Raw genomic sequence first — 20,157 nt, 5'->3', positions numbered from 1 at the left:
CAACTTCCGTTCCATCCCTGCAGTACAGTTGATAACCATTGCTATAAATGCTAAAAATTCAATCTTACTGAAACTTAACTCCATTCCCGCCGAGGCGTCCACCCTCCTTCCCCTCCACCCCCTCCACCTAGTGGAGCTTATAGTAGTTTCTTCTTCTTCTTCTTCTTCTTCTATGATATCATGGCGGTCCGCAAACAAACGTTTAAAGTGCATGCCGCCACCTACTGTGCTGGAATGTACGATCAATCATGATCTGCCCAAGTCTGTACTACCATGAAAATAAAATTCAAAACCTAAAATTCTACCACACCCTCCCCAACCCCAATAAACTTTATTTCATGCTGAATCACTCCACCCTTAGGACTGTTCAGCATGTCAACAACCATTTCAACAGTCTATTACCCCCAATATCTCTTTTGCCATCTCCACAATAACCTTCAACCTGGCATTTCTGCTTTCCACAACCCGAGTCGTATTGAAAACCTTACCAATAAAAACTTTGAAGTCAACTGTATTCATTATCTGTACTTTCAGAAACTAAGTTAAAATTTTTGTTGTTGTTTTTTTTATCAATTAAAGCACATTTGAAGGAACCCCTGTTAATAACAATTAGCCATTTAACCTAACTGGAAGTGGAGTTGCTGACATCTTTCGTAGTGAACATTGACACCCGCTTTTGTTGGACAAGCAACATAATGTGACCGTACACTCCTTTACAAGTGAGCTTTTTAGAATTTCAAATATGGTGTATTTGATCAAGAGCACTTGTGGTCAGAGTTCTGGAGTGGCTCACAGGGTTGGCCATTACTTATTCAGTAGCTCACTGACACATATTGGTAAGCCAAAGCTGAATGATAGACAAACACTTGTTGGTAAAGCTCTGGAGTGGCACAGTAATCGGTTATAGTGGCATAATCTATTGGGCACAATAATGTTACCCAGCCAGCACCTTCCATCCCCAACATGATTCTCTATGAGGGAAAGGTTCATGTTAAGTTTAGACATAGTGGTAGAACCAAGTGGAAACCCTGTCCCCAGCTCTACTGTATGTCCAGATACAGGTGCTGGTTCTGGCAGGAACAAAGTTCAATCCCAAACAAATGTATGTTTAAATAAAACTGCACACTAGCAAAGAGCGACCGTAAATAAAGGTAAGAGCAGTTGTGTGTGTTAACATTTGTTTGGGATATCGCCAAGTCTGTACCAGAGGAAAGATATGGAGGAGAACAAATCATCAGAGGCATGAGATAGAACAGGACGCATTGTTTGCTCATGTGACACCAAATACCATTTATTAGGGCTTTACAAAGACTACAAAATCCCTCCAGATGATTTAAATCGCTGTCTCTGTCTATTTACACGATATGTTACATACAAATGTACAAAATATAAAACATTTAAGGACAAATGTTTAAAGAAAAAAGATTCTCTGAAAGCAGTAAATGCGATGTTTCCAACTAAGATGTCATTGAGATTGTATGGTGTCACCATGACATAATGGTACACTGGTTGTGTTGTGAAAACATCTGGTTACCTAGGCAACTGGTTGTGTTGTGAAAACATCTGGTTAACTAGGCAACTGGTTGTGTTGTGAAAACATCTGGTTAACTAGGCAACTGGTTGTGTTGTGAAAACATCTGGTTAACTAGGCAACTGGTTGTGTTGTGAAAACATCTGGTTAACTAGGCAACTGGTTGTGTTGTGAAAACATCTGGTTAACTAGGCAACTGATTGTGTCCTAGGGGAGCAGGGAGGAGTGACGAGATGTCTGCTGTGTTGGAGGGGAGCTATGTCTTACCGACTGTGTGTGTGTGTGTGGTGTGTGTGGTGTGTGTGTGTGTAGGTGTGTGTAGGTGTGTGTGGTGTGTAGGTGTGTGTGTGTGTGGTGTGTGTGGTGTGTGTGTGTGTGTGTGTGTGGTGTGTGTGTGTGTGTGTGTGTGTGTGTGTGTGTGTGTGGTGTGTAGGTGTGTGTGTAGGTGTGTAGGTGTGTGTAGGTGTGTGTGGTGTGTAGGTGTGTGTGTGTGTGTGTGTGTGTGTGTGTGTGTGTGTGTGTGTGTGTGTGTGTGTGTGTGTGTGTAAGGCTGATGGGGTAGACCAACAATGATGAGTGCAAAAACAAAATAAAAAGACATTTGTCACAGCCAAGTGATGACAACAAGAGCTTGTCCTGAGGTTGTGACAACATTTTCTGCAGAAAATGGAATCTGATAGATTTAGTTGACCAGTAGCACCTGTTATTTGGAATTGTAAATAGCACAACAGCAGGAAAAGAGTACCTCCAGAATGGGATGACAAAAAAAAAATCTGATTCTACTAAAACCGAATACAAGACTGAATGAAAGTATATTCAGAAATGTTACAGTGTAATGCTTTGTGAATTTTCGCCTGTTGAATAGGGGGATGAGTCACCAAATGCTAGTTCCAGAGAATACACAAAAGGGAAATCTGTGACAATGACCAGTTTTGCTTTTCTTGATAAATTGAATGGTTTGCTCCTCAAATCAGTGATTTAGTGAACATTAATATACAGCGGTTAAAATGATAATATCATCCTGTACATCGTATGTCTCCTGCATAGGCAAGACAGCCAATCACCACAAGACATACACCTGTTTCTGACAGCTTGTTGGTTTTTTGCATTTCTATTTTGTATTTTTTTTTGCAACGTACAATAATTCTCAGCGAGTTAAAGCGTAATATAACATCAACAGGGAAGAACGCATCTCTGATTCACTGTGCAATACTTTATTATTTACACCCCCACTTTAACTGTGCAAAACCAACCCACTCATTAATGGAGGAAAAGGACAATCCAAATCCAAAATGGCTGCTGTCCCTACCACACGCTGTTATGTAAAAGGAAAAGTCTCCTTCAAATGTTCCCCCCTAGAAAGCTTAAAACATGCTCCTTAGGCTATAAAATCAAAAGGGTCGGGTTGTGCTCATGACAGTTCAAGTGAACCCAGCTCAACTGGGTAAAAGCAACAACTAAAAAAATGCCCACCCCTTTGAACTTTTATACAATTGGTCAGTTCCACTTGCAAATACAGTATAACAACCATTTTGCTTGTACAATATTACTGTCAGAAACAAAAGTGGATGGTTTTGGGGAACATACTTTGACAGGATCTGTGAGATATTTTGGCCTAAAAGTAGTTATAAAACTCTCCTTTACTGTACTGAAATTAAAGCACCCACTGAGACGATACGGGACCACTTCATTTGAATGGTTGTGTGTCAGGAAGTGTGTGTTCCTGTCAATCTCCTATCCACTCAGGATGGTCAGCAGGGAGCCAAAGGCTGAAGTAATACACCCCTGTCTCAGAGCTTTGCATTGAGAAAGCACCAATATCAGGCTTGTACTGTTCTTGACCTGGCCCTTGGATTGAAGGAGCCACCCCTCCCTTCAGCACCCATCTGTTGGTATAGTGCTGTCCATCTTTTAAGGAAAGGGTGAACAACAGGTCTGCTAGTGTGAAAAGCCTAAAAGGACTCTGTGGATGTGGACAGACACGTTGCAGTGCCCTTGGCAGTATATCATACGGTAACACGGGCACTTGTCCATTGTTTCACAGTAGCAGTTGGTTGGACGACACACAGTGCTCTTTTTGTGCTTGTTGGCGAGGGGTGTACGGAGGGTCTTGGCGTTGCCTGTAAACTAGGGACAGGTTTAAGCACGGGACCAGCACCATGTGGCTCGTCTGAGGTCAGGGTTTGACGGGAGGGATACGTGCCTTTTTTTGTTCAGCACCTTAGTAAACAAAACCCGAATTTGGCCCTTGTAAACATCCGTAGTTAATACAACAACTGTGAATCAACATAAATAAAACTATAATGTCAATTCCAGTTGTATGGTGTAGAACCACAGACATAATTGTCTCTCACTGTGTACGTGCAGCCTGCATTCTGGGATGCCACATCCAGTGGAGAAATGGAGGACTGTGTCTCAACCACCATACACAAAAATCTACTCCATTTTGTCAGAGGGCTTCCTCCCCCCGACCCTGCTAACAGACATCTCCTGACTACACACATCTCTCTGTGTTATGTGTGGGGTGCCTGGAAGTGTTCGAGCCGCCACGTCTCGCTGACGCCACGCTGAAAAGCGCTCCGCTCCGTCACTCCATCTGAGGTCTCCTCTCCGAGCTCTCGTCTAGAGCGCCGACTCCAGCGACGAGTCCAGCTGGTCGTCATGGTGACTGGCGCTGTCGCTGTCGCAGCTCTGCGCGCTGGAGTAGTTGGCCGCCTCCTGCAGCCTCATTAGCATGTTCATCTGGAAAACACAGAAAACAAACAACCAATAAAAAGACTGGCAAACAAAAGGAGAGCCAACAAACACCACATTGCTATTCAGAGTCCACTATCACAACTACAAGGTCTTAGACTGGGTATTATCATTAAGGTGACATTGCAGTGGTCCTTTATCAGAGATAGACACCAGGGGGCCCGAGTGTCAGCTGCTTTGTCCACTTGCATCGTGCTTAATTGCACACAAGTGCACACACCTTGTTCCTCAGGTCTACATCAGACGAGGTTTTAAAAGAAAGATGAAAAACCAGCCGATCCTCAAGGCCCTGAGGAACGCAGAGGCCCATTCCTACCATATATAGAAAGCACCTGGCACAGCGGTCTTCATTTTCCCTGTAATGGTCCTGGTGGGCCTATAGGGAGGCGAGCGGCCAGGGCTGGAAAGCTCTGTGCAGGCCCTCTCTGATGATTACACAGTAATGTGTTGAGGATTAAGTGGCCAACAGAGAAAGCCCATTCCTATTCAACTCCCCAGGAATCGCCTGCCACACGGTTTATCACGCACAAAGTGGAATTAAAGTGTAGTCATCCGAATAATGAGCTGCTGACATTTCAGAGCTTAATGGGTTGTGTGTGTGTGTGTGTGTGTATGGGGGGTGGTTGTGTGTGTGTGTGTGTGTGTGGGGGGTGGTTGTGTGTGTGTGTGTGTGTGTATGGGGGGTGGTTGTGTGTGTGTGTGTGTGTGTGTGTGTGTATGGGGGGTGGTTGTGTGTTTAAATCCCCCTTTGTCTTTTCTTCTTTCAAAAGACAAGGTCATCCATCTGCTGTCACGTTTGTTATTGGTATCCTTGGAAACTAGCTTCCACCTTTACTCACTGATGTGTCTTTTTGTATCGTTTATTATTATTATTATGTCCACCAACATGGTCTCCTTCATGTTACTTCCCTTAGCTTCAGTAAACGTAAAACTCTCTTAGCAAACTCTTTTCATATGACTCTATTTTACATATCACTCTACAAATAAAACGGTCATTCAAATCAGCATTAGAATCGTCTATCAGAGTTAGAACATGCAAATCAGCATTAGAATCGTCTATCAGAGTTAGAACATGCAAATCAGCATTAGAATCGTCTATCAGAGTTAGAACATGCAAATCAGCATTAGAATCGTCTATCAGAGTTAGAACATGCAAATCAGCATTAGAATCGTCTATCAGAGTTAGAACATGCAAATCAGCATTAGAATCGTCTATCAGAGTTAGAACATGCAAATCAGCATTAGAATCGTCTATCAGAGTTAGAACATGCAAATCAGCATTAGAATCGTCTATCAGAGTTAGAACATGCAAATCAGCATTAGAATCGTCTATCAGAGTTAGAACATGCAAATCAGCATTAGAATCGTCTATCAGAGTTAGAACATGCAAATCAGCATTAGAATCGTCTATCAGAGTTAGAACATGCAAATCAGCATTAGAATCGTCTATCAGAGTTAGAACATGCAAATCAGCATTAGAATCGTCTATCAGAGTTAGAACATGCAAATCAGCATTAGAATCGTCTGTCAGAGTTAGAACATGCAAATCAGCATTAGAATCGTCTATCAGAGTTAGAACATGCCTGTGATTTCAGTCTTCATCATGTTTTTTACAGTTTTTTATTTGACCTTTATTTAACTAGGCAAGTCAGTTGAGAACAATGACGGCCTAGAAACAGTGGGTTAACTGCCATGTTCAGGGGCAGAACAACAGATGTTCACCTTATCAGCTCTGGGATTCGACCTTTCGGTTACTGGCCCAACTCTCTAACCACTAGGCTACCTGCCTCCCTGAATCATTGTGTTGTGCTGGCTCTCTAACCACTAGGCTACCTGCCTCCCTGAATCATTGTGTTGTGCTGGCTCTCTAACCACTAGGCTACCTGCCTCCCTGAATCATTGTGTTGTGCTGGCTCTCTAACCACTAGGCTACCTGCCTCCCTGAATCATTGTGTTGTGCTGGCTCTCTAACCACTAGGCTACCTGCCTCCCTGAATCATTGTGTTGTGCTGGCTCTCTAACCACTAGGCTACCTGCCTCCCTGAATCATTGTGTTGTGCTGGCTCTCTAACCACTAGGCTACCTGCCTCCCTGAATCATTGTGTTGTGCTGGCTCTCTAACCACTAGGCTACATGCATCCCTGAATCATTGTGTTGTGCTGGCTCTCTAACCACTAGGCTACCTGCCTCCCTGAATCATTGTGTTGTGCTGGCTCTCTAACCACTAGGCTACCTGCCTCCCTGAATCATTGTGTTGTGCTGGCTCTCTAACCACTAGGCTACCTGCCTCCCTGAATCATTGTGTTGTGCTGGCTCTCTAACCACTAGGCTACCTGCCTCCCTGAATCATTGTGTTGTGCTGGCTCTCTAACCACTAGGCTACCTGCCTCCCTGAATCATTGTGTTGTGCTGGCTCTCTAACCACTAGGCTACCTGCCTCCCTGAATCATTGTGTTGTGCTGGCTCTCTAACCACTAGGCTACCTGCCTCCCTGAATCATTGTGTTGTGCTGGCTCTCTAACCACTAGGCTACCTGCCTCCCTGAATCATTGTGTTGTGCTGGCTCTCTAACCACTAGGCTACCTGCCTCCCTGAATCATTGTGTTGTGCTGGCTCTCTAACCACTAGGCTACCTGCCTCCCTGAATCATTGTGTTGTGCTGGCTCTCTAACCACTAGGCTACCTGCCTCCCTGAATCATTGTGTTGTGCTGGCTCTCTAACCACTAGGCTACCTGCCTCCCTGAATCATTGTGTTGTGCTGGCTCTCTAACCACTAGGCTACCTGCCTCCCTGAATCATTGTGTTGTGCTGGCTCTCTAACCACTAGGCTACATGCATCCCTGAATCATTGTGTTGTGCTGGCTCTCTAACCACTAGGCTACCTGCCTCCCTGAATCATTGTGTTGTGCTGGCTCTCTAACCACTAGGCTACCTGCCTCCCTGAATCATTGTGTTGTGCTGGCTCTCTAACCACTAGGCTACCTGCCTCCCTGAATCATTGTGTTGTGCTGGCTCTCTAACCACTAGGCTACCTGCCTCCCTGAATCATTGTGTTGTGCTGGCTCTCTAACCACTAGGCTACCTGCCTCCCTGAATCATTGTGTTGTGCTGGCTCTCTAACCACTAGGCTACCTGCCTCCCTGAATCATTGTGTTGTGCTGGCTCTCTAACCACTAGGCTACCTGCCTCCCTGAATCATTGTGTTGTGCTGGCTCTCTAACCACTAGGCTACCTGCCTCCCTGAATCATTGTGTTGTGCTGGCTCTCTAACCACTAGGCTACCTGCCTCCCTGAATCATTGTGTTGTGCTGGCTCTCTAACCACTAGGCTACCTGCCTCCCTGAATCATTGTGTTGTGCTGGCTCTCTAACCACTAGGCTACATGCATCCCTGAATCATTGTGTTGTGCTGGCTCTCTAACCACTAGGCTACCTGCCTCCCTGAATCATTGTGTTGTGCTGGCTCTCTAACCACTAGGCTACCTGCCTCCCTGAATCATTGTGTTGTGCTGGCTCTCTAACCACTAGGCTACCTGCCTCCCTGAATCATTGTGTTGTGCTGGCTCTCTAACCACTAGGCTACCTGCCTCCCTGAATCATTGTGTTGTGCTGGCTCTCTAACCACTAGGCTACCTGCCTCCCTGAATCATTGTGTTGTGCTGGCTCTCTAACCACTAGGCTACCTGCCTCCCTGAATCATTGTGTTGTGCTGGCTCTCTAACCACTAGGCTACCTGCCTCCCTGAATCATTGTGTTGTGCTGGCTCTCTAACCACTAGGCTACCTGCCTCCCTGAATCATTGTGTTGTGCTAGCTCTCTAACCACTAGGCTACCTGCCTCCCTGAATCATTGTGTTGTGCTGGCTCTCTAACCACTAGGCTACCTGCCTCCCTGAATCATTGTGTTGTGCTGGCTCTCTAACCAATATGTCTATATTTTCTGGACCACTGAAGTGTTGCTCAGTAAAACTGAAGTGCTGAAAGAAGGGTTCAGGGCGGAAACTTAATTCAATAATGTTCAATAATGTCTAACGATGCTCCGAAACATATTTGAAGGAAATTAAACAATGGGACAGGAAAAGGTGCAACACTCGCCACCATTAAAGACACATAGTTTTATTAGACAAGCTTAAAAGACTGACATTTCGATAGTCAATGGTCTTCTTCAGAAATCCCTGTACTTGACCTTCTTTCAGCATTTCAGGGCTTTGTTTTAATTTGTCCTTACCAGTGGGTCTCCTTCCGTGTCACTCTGTGACACTTGTTTGGAGGAGGCGCCCTCTTTGGAGGAGCTGTAGCCGTCATAGCCCACGTCCTCTGGCCGTAACTGGAGCAGGGCCTGGCTGTCATGCTGCAAGGAGGCAGATCTCCAGGGGTAGGTGTCCTTCACCCACTTGGACGGGTCCTCCCACGCAGCCCTCTTGCCGTACAGCTGTAATGGTTGCCACAAAACGAGAAATGAGTTAACCGAAAGGAGAAATCATAGATGCTGATGACAGGGGCAACTTCACCCTACACCGGTACCCCTCTACTTTGTGTCCTTTGACCTCTGTCTGTACCCACCTGGAGCCCTTCTCTAACGGCTTCCAGCAGGTAAGGCACCAGGGAGTAGTTCCATAGGTCAGTGAACCACACCCGCGAGCCATCTGCATCCATGGGGCAGGACAGGAAGAGCCTGGGACCTGAAGGCAGAACACAACACATTCCGTGTGTTTTGTGGGGTCAGAGACAATTCATGCTTGATTGGAAAATGTGGTCGGAGGCGCAGTACGGATGGTGTGACGCAGAGGCTAAATTGAGCTCTGTACCGCATCGCTGTGCGCCTCTCAAATGTTGTAATAATCCGGAGGGCTCTGTATAGTGCCGCATTGACATGATTGGTTGACGGTACATGGGGACGACAGGTCCTGCATAAACACAAACTCACTTCCTAGACAACAGCTCTGTGCTGTTCAGCGAAGAGCAAGAAGTATGAATGCCCTGACTTCTGCAGAGGCCATATCACTGTAAATGCTGCTCGGCCAATGCAGACGTCTGATTGGCCATGTAGCACCTTTCAGTTTGAGCAACACATTACCTCACATAGCCAAAGTCACAACACCAAAATACACTTATTAAGTGTCGTGTGCAATGTTCACAATATCATTAGAAATATGTGAACTCAAAGTGTGTGTGTGTGTGGGGGGGGGGGGGGCATTGTCTAACCGATGGTGACGTCCGAGGAGCTGTGGGCCTCCAGGAAGCCGTTGAGGTGCTGCCACGTCTTGGGAATCCAGTCGATGACCTTGATGAGGTCATTGCTACGCATGTTCCTGTTGATCTCCGTCTCGATCAGCTTCCTGCGCAGAAATCGGCCCAGGAAACCCTTGACCGGCTCTGTGTGGTTGGCACACAGCACCCACCTGGAGACAGGGGAAGAGGATGACGAGACAACATGTATGACATCACACTCTATGGAGCAGCTGTGATGGAATTGGAGGCTACATGATTCCGGTAGACCTGAAATGATTGGATGTGGTGGTTATTCCAATCAGCCTATGGAAAGAAAAGATGGATCATCAAGTTTCTTATACCTAGATCCAATTCTTTCAGATCAGTGACTAGAGAATGGCACTAGAGATCGATTAGGAATTCAGCATTAGGGAAATTCCATGCAAGTTTGGCCCAAAGATAAGGGCCGTTTGGGGGATGGATGTTTGGCATATATTTTAAATCTGTATCCCAAATAAAGCCCCATTGGTGATGACTGCTCTGTTGTCAGTTGTCATAATAAAGATGACTGCTCTGTTGTCAGTTGTCATAATAAAGATGACTGCTCTGTTGTCAGTTGTCATAATAAAGATGACTGCTTGTTCTGAGGCTTGCACTCTGGTTTGATCATTCCATATTGTAATTCCGACTCATAGTCAGGAAGGCCCGTATCAGCGTGGAGGTTGTGCCACATTTGACCTCATGGCATTTTATGAAATGCTGGGCTGTTTCCTGTACCTTCCACGGTGACAGTGTGATGAAAATGTTAATCAATGAATGTCAGTGTGATTTTGCATGCACCCAATGACAAATATATCTGTCGCCACATTAGTCATGTAATTATCTTCTCAAATATGTCACGTATAAAATGAGGTCAGGTGTGTAAGGCCTAAAATGATATCAGGTCAAATTAGCAAAGCTAATTAGCCAAGTTTAAGATGCACTATGCATGAATCACTCCGCCATTGCCTGTTTAGAAAAATTCTAATAGTTAACCTAATTCCAGTTTATGTAACAAAACCAGCAAGTATAGTGTAGAGAATCATTGTATCATCTAAACCGCTGTGAAATATTTTCCAGAACCAAAAACATAGTATTTTCAGCTGTTTGAAGCTGGGTGACAAAACCACATTTAAAGACTCAAAAACTAAACTTAACGGGAAGCATAGAAATGTCTCATATAAAACTTACTTTCAATTAGAATGACAGATCTATAGAAATATTTATTATGTGAATTGTCAGGTCGCCCAAGTCGACTGACTTCATGGTTTGAAAGACATCCACAACGACTATTTTGTGGCAGTAGGCCTGGTGGTGGTATTATTGTTTCTACTAGTGGAAGCAGGAATGAAATGTTGATTAAATACTGTACATAATCACAATGTTCTTATTGGTAGTTTTACTATTGACTATTGATTCATTTTTAATTGAGTTACAATTATATTTTTTATAGTCACCCTTTTAAAAATAACACAGCGCATCATATTGTTGAAAAAGCCAAACTGGGAAGAATATTCTCAGATTCTGATCCTACCGGTGTCCGATGTAAAACAGAACCAGCCACACTGTATCATATGTTTTGTGGCTGTCACAAACTGTCAGGTTTCTGGGAATTAATATTTAAATGTTTCTCTGATATATATGACACTTATAGAGCCGTCTCCCCTTACAGCCCTTTTTGGAGTACTGCCCATTAAGGTTGATGTGCCTATTGATTCTTATTGAATGTGACCTGCCTTGTTCATCTGGCCCGGTCAGAGACTAAAATGGGAGTTTGTTTTGCCCTGTTTTTTAAATGTTTTATTTTGTTCACGCTTACATAAAATTAATATATATTTTTAAAGCATTGTAAACTTTATTTTTGGTCCAGTGGATGGTTGGGTGATTTCTCCCCCCCTATCCCTTGTCTGTTTACAGGAACAATGGTGAGGTGTGTGCTCTGTCCCTGTACTACAGATGGCCCTTTAACCTTGGTAGCCTGGTGTGTTTAACTTGTCCAAAGTCCGGTATCTTTAAAGCTATTCTTCTTTTTCTTTCTAGTTTACTATATTATTTATATTGTCTTGTGTGTAAAACTGAATAAACACTGAATAAACACTGAATTTTTTTATTTTTATTTTTATTTTTATTTTATTTTTTTTTTAACCTTTATTTAACCAGGCAAGTCAGTTAAGAACACATTCTTATTTTCAATGACGGCCTGGGAACAGTGGGTTAACTGCCTGTTCAGGGGCAGAACGACAGATTTGTACCTTGTCAGCTCGGGGGTTTGAACTCACAACCTTCCGGTTACTAGACCAACACTCTAACCACTAGGCTACACTGAATAAACACTGAATAAACACTGAATAAACACTGAATAAACACTGAATAAACACTGAATAAACACTGAATAAACACTGAATAAACACTGAATAAACAGAGTTGTGTTGTCTTGTGTGTAAAACTGAATAAACACTGAATAAACACTGAATAAACACTGAATAAACACTGAATAAACACTGAATAAACACTGAATAAACACTGAATAAACACTGAATAAACACTGAATAAACAGAGTTTTGTGTTGTCTTGTGTGTAAAACTGAATAAACACTGAATAAACACTGAATAAACACTGAATAAACACTGAATAAACACTGAATAAACAGAGTTTTGTGTTGTCTTGTGTGTAAAACTGAATAAACACTGAATAAACACTGAATAAACACTGAATAAACACTGAATAAACACTGAATAAACACTGAATAAACAGAGTTTTGTGTTGTCTTGTGTGTAAAACTGAATAAACACTGAATAAACAGAGTTTTGTGTTGTCTTGTGTGTAAAACTGAATAAACAGAGTTTTGTGTTGTCTTGTGTGTAAAACTGAATAAACAGAGTTTTGTGTTGTCTTGTGTGTAAAACTGAATAAACAGAGTTTAAAAAAAAGAAGAAAAATGCCCCAAAATAATGTTAGTTAGCAAGAATCTGCTTGAATATGTTGTCTGTACAGGAAAAACTATATGTTCAAAGCAAACAGCAAATGAAGCTTTTGAATCGTGGTTTGAGTGGTGAAGGTTCACATACCTGAAATTGTGGTGAAGCTCAAGGTTGGGAGAGGAAGACACTCCCTGGTTCATGGTTCCAATCACATACGGGCTGCAGACAAGACAGAACAATTATACTGAGGACAGTGCAGTTACGTACCAGGGCCAGGCAATAAGGATATTTACCTTTCCTTTCACAACAGTGATTGTGCTTATCAGGGAACAGTAGGTAAACTATCTTGAATAGAATACGAATTGCATTATCTTGTAATGAGTAAAGCTAGAAATGGTTGTTGGTATAGAATCCCAGTGTTCACATTAACTCTAACTGTTGCATTTGAGTTAAACACAATCATCATCATCATCATCATCATCGTCATCACCCCATCATCATCGTCATCACCCCATCATCATCATCATCATCACCCCCACCCCCACCACCACCATCACCCCCACCACCACCACCATCATCATCACCACCCCCATCATCATCATCACCACCATCACCACCACCCCCATCATCACCCCCATCATCACCCCCATCATCATCACCATCCTATAGCGGCTAGACTTCCTTCCTGTGCCGGTGGAGCTATACTCACCATTTGTGGTACTTGTAGTTGAGGAATCCGTTGAAGATGTCGCTGAGTGAGCCGATGTGGTGGAGGTTGTCCAGTATGACCACGGTGGGCAGCTCCGTCTCGCTCTCCTCAGTGTTGCACTGCTCTGCCAGGCTGGATAGGTACTGACGCAGGTCCTGCACAGAAACAACACACAGTGAGCTGAAAGATGTGGCCATTATTCAGAAAGTGAGTGTAACTTTGTCTTTGAAATAGGACCACTGTCCTTGATACAGTACAGTGCCAAATGAGGCGATTTATAGACAAAGATGCCGACTCCTTAGCGACTAGCTCCTTAATACTATTGGCTGAGCGTTTTCTTACCTTGCTGGATTTCTGGTCCACATTGAAGCTAGCCAAGTTGCTCTCCGTGACCTTTCGACCAGACTTGGTGACAAGGAACTCCGCCAGCTTGCTGGCCAGGAAGGACTTCCCGGTGCCGCTGGGGCCAGAGAGGATGATGCGGCGATGCTCCATGAGCAGGTTGAGGTATCTCTGGACGATGGGCTTGGGGATGAGGGTGTCAAATACCAGGCTGTCTATGCTGTTCTCCTTCACACCTGCAGGAGGAGAGACGTGATTGTCTGATGATACTAGGTGCTATAATCATACAGGATATTATCATGTTAACGGTATATAATGGTACATGGCCTCTCACAACCTGTGTTAGACTGAATACAATTCATGCCATTCTAAAACGAATGGAATTAATTGAGTTCATTCACTCAGGTAATAACCCATAAAATATCATAATTAAATGCAATGCGACTGTGCGATGGCTAATAAATTATGTTAACAAAATAAATCATGAGAAATGGGAAGAGTTGATTATTGTTTATGGTGCAACTCTTTGGGACGTCAGGTGGCGTATGTGTCAAGCGTCTCAGAGTAGGAGCGCTGATTTAGGATCAGCAGAGTAACTATAATTCAGTTCTAATGACTGCAGAGTAACTATAATTCAGCTTCAATGACTGCAGAGTAACTATAATTCAGCTTCAATGACTGCAGAGTAACTATAATTCAGCTTTAATGACTGCAGAGTAACTATAATTAATTTTCAATGACTGCAGAGTAACTATAATTCAGCTTCAATGACTGCAGAGTAACTATAATTCAGCTTCAATGACTGCAGAGTAACTATAATTCAGCTTCAATGACTGCAGAGTAACTATAATTCAGTTCTAATGACTGCAGAGTAACTATAATTCAGTTCTAATGACTGCAGAGTAACTATAATTCAGCTTCAATGACTGCAGAGTAACTATAATTCAGCTTCAATGACTGTAGAGTAACTATAATTCAGCTTCAATGACTGCAGAGTAACTATAATTCAGCTTCAATGACTGCAGAGTAACTATAATTCAGCTTTAATGACTGCAGAGTAACTATAATTAATTTTCAATGACTGCAGAGTAACTATAATTCAGCTTTAATGACTGTAGAGTAACTATAATTCAGCTTCAATGACTGTAGAGTAACTATAATTCAGCTTCAATGACTGCAGAGTAACTATAATTCAGCTTCAATGACTGCAGAGTAACTATAATTCAGCTTTAATGACTGTAGAGTAACTATAATTCAGCTTCAATAACTTCAGAGTAACTATAATTCAGCTTCAATGACTGCAGAGTAACTATAATTCAGATTCAATGACTGCAGAGTAACTATAATTCAGCTTCAATGACTGCAGAGTAACTATAATTCAGCTTTAATGACTGCAGAGTAACTATAATTACTTTTCAATGACTGCAGAGTAACTATAATTCAGCTTTAATGACTGTAGAGTAACTATAATTCAGCTTCAATAACTTCAGAGTAACTATAATTCAGCTTCAATAACTTCAGAGTAACTATAATTCAGCTTCAATGACTGCAGAGTAACTATAATTCAGCTTCAATAACTTCAGAGTAACTATAATTCAGCTTTAATGACTGTAGAGTAACTATAATTCAGCTTCAATAACTTCAGAGTAACTATAATTCAGCTTCAATAACTTCAGAGTAACTATAATTCAGCTTCAATGACTGCAGAGTAACTATAATTCAGCTTCAATGACTGCAGAGTAACTATAATTCAGCTTCAATGACTGCAGAGTAACTATAATTCAGCTTCAATGACTGCAGAGTAACTATAATTCAGCTTCAATGACTGCAGAGTAACTATAATTCAGCTTCAATGACTGCAGAGTAACTATAATTCAGCTTCAATGACTGCAGAGTAACTATAATTCAGCTTTAATGACTGTAGAGTAACTATAATTCAGCTTCAATAACTTCAGAGTAACTATAATTCAGCTTCAATGACTGCAGAGTAACTATAATTCAGATTCAATGACTGCAGAGTAACTATAATTCAGCTTCAATGACTGCAGAGTAACTATAATTCAGCTTTAATGACTGCAGAGTAACTATAATTACTTTTCAATGACTGCAGAGTAACTATAATTCAGCTTTAATGACTGTAGAGTAACTATAATTCAGCTTCAATAACTTCAGAGTAACTATAATTCAGCTTCAATAACTTCAGAGTAACTATAATTCAGCTTAAATGACTGCAGAGTAACTATAATTCAGCTTCAATAACTTCAGAGTAACTATAATTCAGCTTTAATGACTGTAGAGTAACTATAATTCAGCTTCAATAACTTCAGAGTAACTATAATTCAGCTTCAATAACTTCAGAGTAACTATAATTCAGCTTCAATGACTGTAGAGTAACTATAATTCAGCTTCAATGACTGCAGAGTAACTATAATTCAGCTTCAATGACTGCAGAGTAACTATAATTCAGCTTCAATGACTGCAGAGTAACTATAATTCAGCTTCAATGACTGCAGAGTAACTATAATTCAGCTTCAATGACTGCAGAGTAACTATAATTCAGCTTCAATGACTGCAGAGTAACTATAATTCAGCTTCAATGACTGCAGAGTAACTATAATTCAGCTTCAATGACTGCAGAGTAACTATAATTCAGCTTCAATGACTGCAGAGTAACTATAATTCAGCTTCAATGACTGCAGAGTAACTATAATTCAGCTTCAATGACTGCAGAGTAACTATAATTCAGCTTCAAGAGACTGCAGAGTAACTATAATTCAGCTTCAATGACTGCAGAGTAACTATAATTCAGCTTCAAGAGACTGCAGAGTAACTATACTTCAGCTTTAATGACTGCAGAGTAACTATAATTCAGCTTCAATGACTGCAGAGTAACTATAATTCAGCTTCAATGACTGCAGAGTAACTATAATTCAGCTTCAAGAGACTGCAGAGTAACTATAATTCAGCTTCAATGACTGCAGAGTAACTATAATTCAGCTTCAATGACTGCAGAGTAACTATAATTCAGCTTCAATGACTGCAGAGTAACTATAATTCAGCTTCAATGACTGCAGAGTAACTATAATTCAGCTTCAATGACTGCAGAGTAACTATAATTCAGCTTCAATGACTGCAGAGTAACTATAATTCAGCTTCAAGAGACTGCAGAGTAACTATAATTCAGCTTCAATGACTGCAGAGTAACTATAATTCAGCTTCAAGAGACTGCAGAGTAACTATAATTCAGCTTCAATGACTGCAGAGTAACTATAATTCAGCTTCAATGACTGCAGAGTAACTATAATTCAGCTTCAATGACTGCAGAGTAACTATAATTCAGCTTCAATGACTGCAGAGTAACTATAATTCAGCTTCAATGACTGCAGAGTAACTATAATTGACTGTTGATGGGAGCTTGGACACTACTCCTCCAGTGAAAACACAACTGTAATGCAGAGTGCTGACACAGGATTCAATGGCACCTAGTTCAGGCCTGGCCCACTACATGTTCCTGCTGATGGCCACTGTTGTTACTATGGGAGAGAAGCGGCCATTACGACCACATAGCAGCCAGCATGCGAGTGAAATAAAGGAAGTGTTGTCTACTTTTTTTTAGCTCTGGTGAATAAAAATGGAAGCCGATGTTAGTCCATTTAATTAAAACACCTCCTTTGCCCCTTCATGAGCAGTACATTGACTGAAGTGCTTTTCAAAGTGCATGAGAGTATTGTCATGTCAGGATTAAGAAGCTTTTGGACATTCTATTTAAACCTTCTGGGGTTCCATTTGGTCATGTTTGGAAATGTGCCATCCTATAGGTATAGGTGGGTTGTTCCTGATCAGGTCTCATGGTCAAGACTCAAGGACATTCCTCTATATCTGTGCTATTTTCATTTAATAAACTTTATTATCCCACCAGAGGGAAATGTGTTTGGTCATGTCCTTAAAAGGATGTAGGATGTACAGTAATACATAAAACACACAACAATAGAAACAGTGAAATGCATCATGCCGTTAGTCTGGGCCATCCTAGTACCTTTGAGGTTGACGCTGATGACGTTGTTGTCCCCCACCAGGTAGCCACAGGGCAGCATTTCAGGCAGTTCAGAGGCGTGGGCCCGCACCACATCCCCCATCCTATAGCTGACTATACTGTCTGAGTTCAGCCCCAGACTGGTCAGTGGGTCCACCCGGAACACGTACTCCTGGAGGGGAAATGGACAAATTGAATTCTAAGATAAAGACACATTCTATCTAATATCTCAGTGTTTATCCATATGTTTCCACAGCAAAGAAATAGTCTGTCAATCATACAGACGAAGAACCATATATCATGAGCTTTTTCTGACACAAAAAATGTAGTTCTACATATTTGGTTTTTCATCTGTCGGGTTCAGTCAGTGACTGATCATATGGTGAGTAGGGGGAAGGAGGTTTTACCTTGAATAATCGTCTGATTACTCCATCTAGCACATCCCACTTGGTCTTTCCGCTCACGCCGATGGAACCAATGAGGTACTCCTGGCTTTGCATACCCTGAGAGTACGATAGGGAATTAGAAAATGTAGCATGTCAGAGACATGAATGAAAATAAGTGACAAAATTGTTGTACCGAACAGTGACTTGGACTGAAATAGGTGCCAGTGTTTATTTTGGTTGCCGGTACTGTTTATATGAAGGTGCAGGAGCTCCTAAATTCTTTTGATATAATATTTTACAAGAGGAACAGACAAACTAAGGTCCCGGTACTCGGCTCCGGTGAGCTCCTGCCCAAGTCAAGCGCTGGTACTGAAGCATCTGATTATACGACAGCAAAAGATTCTCACATTGTTATTCTAGGCACCATATCTCATTAGCTACCGTGGTCTTATTGGAGCCACTGTTGATTCTAGGCACCATATCTCATTAGCTACCTTGGTCTTATTGGAGCCACTGTTGATTCTAGGCACCATATCTCATTAGCTTCCTTGGTCTTATTGGAGCCACTGTTGATTCTAGGCACCATATCTCATTAGCTACCTTGGTCTTATTGGAGCCACTGTTGATTCTAGGCACCATATCTCATTAGCTACCTTGGTCTTATTGGAGCCACTGTTGATTCTAGGCACCATATCTCATTAGCTACCTTGGTCTTATTGGAGCCACTGTTGATTCTAGGCACCTATATCTCATTAGCTTCCTTGGTCATATTGGAGCCACTGTTGATTCTAGGCACCATATCTCATTAGCTTCCTTGGTCTTATTGGAGCCACTGTTGATTCTAGGCACCTATATCTCATTAGCTTCCTTGGTCATATTGGAGCCACTGTTGATTCTAGGCACCATATCTCATTAGCTTCCTTGGTCTTATTGGAGCCACTGTTGATTCTAGGCACCTATATCTCATTAGCTTCCTTGGTCTTATTGGAGCCACTGTTGATTCTAGGCACCATATCTCATTAGCTTCCTTGGTCTTATTGGAGCCACTGTTGATTCTAGGCACCATATCTCATTAGCTTCCTTGGTCTTATTGGAGCCACTGTTGATTCTAGGCACCATATCTCATTAGCTTCCTTGGTCTTATTGGAGCCACTGTTGATTCTAGGCACCATATCTCATTAGCTTCCTTGGTCTTATTGGAGCCACTGTTGATTCTAGGTACCTATATATCATTAGCTACCTTGGTCTATTGGAGCCACTGTTGATTCTAGGTACCTATATATCATTAGCTACATTGGTCTATTGGAGCCACTGTTGATTCTAGGTACCTATATCTCATTAGCTACCTTGGTCTTATTGGAGCCACTGTTGATTCTAGGCACCATATCTCATTAGCTACCTTGGTCTTATTGGAGCCACTGTTGATTCTAGGCACCATATCTCATTAGCTACCTTGGTCTTATTGGAGCCACTGTTGATTGTGACCACAATGCGGACACTGCGCCCCTCTTTGCGTAGATTGCCCTCATAACCATCGTCCAGGAGAATATCTGTGGGCACAAACAGAACTATCTATCAAGGGAAGAAACAATCTTGGGGAAAAACAAAGCGTCTGAAAAATAGAAAAGTCAAAACAAGAGCCTAAATTTAATATAGAGCGGTCCTTCTGCCTTTTGAAAGACACGGTTGTCAGGTAAAAAAAGTTACATTGCTAGGAGCTCCAGATATGAATTATAAACATTCTATTTTCCTGGCTCTCTGCTTTCTTTACATTGAACTGGGGAGGAAGGGGAACTCCTTTGTATTCGGCTGGCTTGCTGGCACGCAGGCTCTGTGCAGGGGTGATAAGGGCCCTCTGCCACTCTGCCACTCGTCTTCCCACGCGCTGCTGCTTCCAACTCACCCCCCCATCAATTAAACAGCCATAAGGTCCCCCGAGAGGGTTCTATTTTAATTACAGGACAGACGAGGAGACCAAAGGAGGACCGAACAGCACTCCACTCATCGACGAGGACAAGGCCGGATTCGGAGAAGAGGAGCATACAAGGTTTAATTAGTCTCTTACTCACACACACACACACACACACACACACACACACACCTCTCCGAGGAGTTCTGTTCTGACGTCTGCTTGATTGATGCAGATGTTATTTCAACTTGAGGAACTCTACTTGGACAAACGTGCTGTGGTGACTCACCTTCATCCAAAAGGACTAGCACATTGTCTTCAAA

At 42.3% G+C, this 20,157-nt stretch overlaps 1 protein-coding gene across 9 annotated transcripts in view; it reads right to left on the bottom strand.

The window, feature by feature from the left end:
- Positions 1-1,265: 1,265 nt before the first annotated feature.
- Positions 1,266-20,157, bottom strand: part of nav3 (neuron navigator 3) — a 244,596-nt gene continuing 225,704 nt past the window's right edge. For all 9 annotated transcript variants that reach the window (XM_031815430.1, XM_031815427.1, XM_031815428.1 and 6 more), the window contains 10 exons: positions 19,378-19,475; positions 17,947-18,042; positions 17,543-17,711; positions 13,507-13,742; positions 13,165-13,319; positions 12,603-12,674; positions 9,490-9,686; positions 8,848-8,966; positions 8,513-8,716; positions 1,266-4,273 (listed from right to left, as the gene is read on the bottom strand). In XM_031815430.1, coding sequence (XP_031671290.1) covers positions 4,154-4,273; positions 8,513-8,716; positions 8,848-8,966; positions 9,490-9,686; positions 12,603-12,674; positions 13,165-13,319; positions 13,507-13,742; positions 17,543-17,711; positions 17,947-18,042; positions 19,378-19,475 — 1,466 coding nt within the window. In that variant the 3' untranslated portion in view covers positions 1,266-4,153. The remainder of the gene's footprint in view (positions 4,274-8,512; positions 8,717-8,847; positions 8,967-9,489; positions 9,687-12,602; positions 12,675-13,164; positions 13,320-13,506; positions 13,743-17,542; positions 17,712-17,946; positions 18,043-19,377; positions 19,476-20,157) is intronic.

The sequence above is a fragment of the Oncorhynchus kisutch genome, unplaced genomic scaffold (genome assembly GCF_002021735.2).
Source record: "Oncorhynchus kisutch isolate 150728-3 unplaced genomic scaffold, Okis_V2 Okis09a-Okis19a_hom, whole genome shotgun sequence".
NCBI classification, from domain to species: domain Eukaryota; kingdom Metazoa; phylum Chordata; class Actinopteri; order Salmoniformes; family Salmonidae; genus Oncorhynchus; species Oncorhynchus kisutch.
This window is presented reverse-complemented; position numbering and strand designations above follow the sequence as displayed.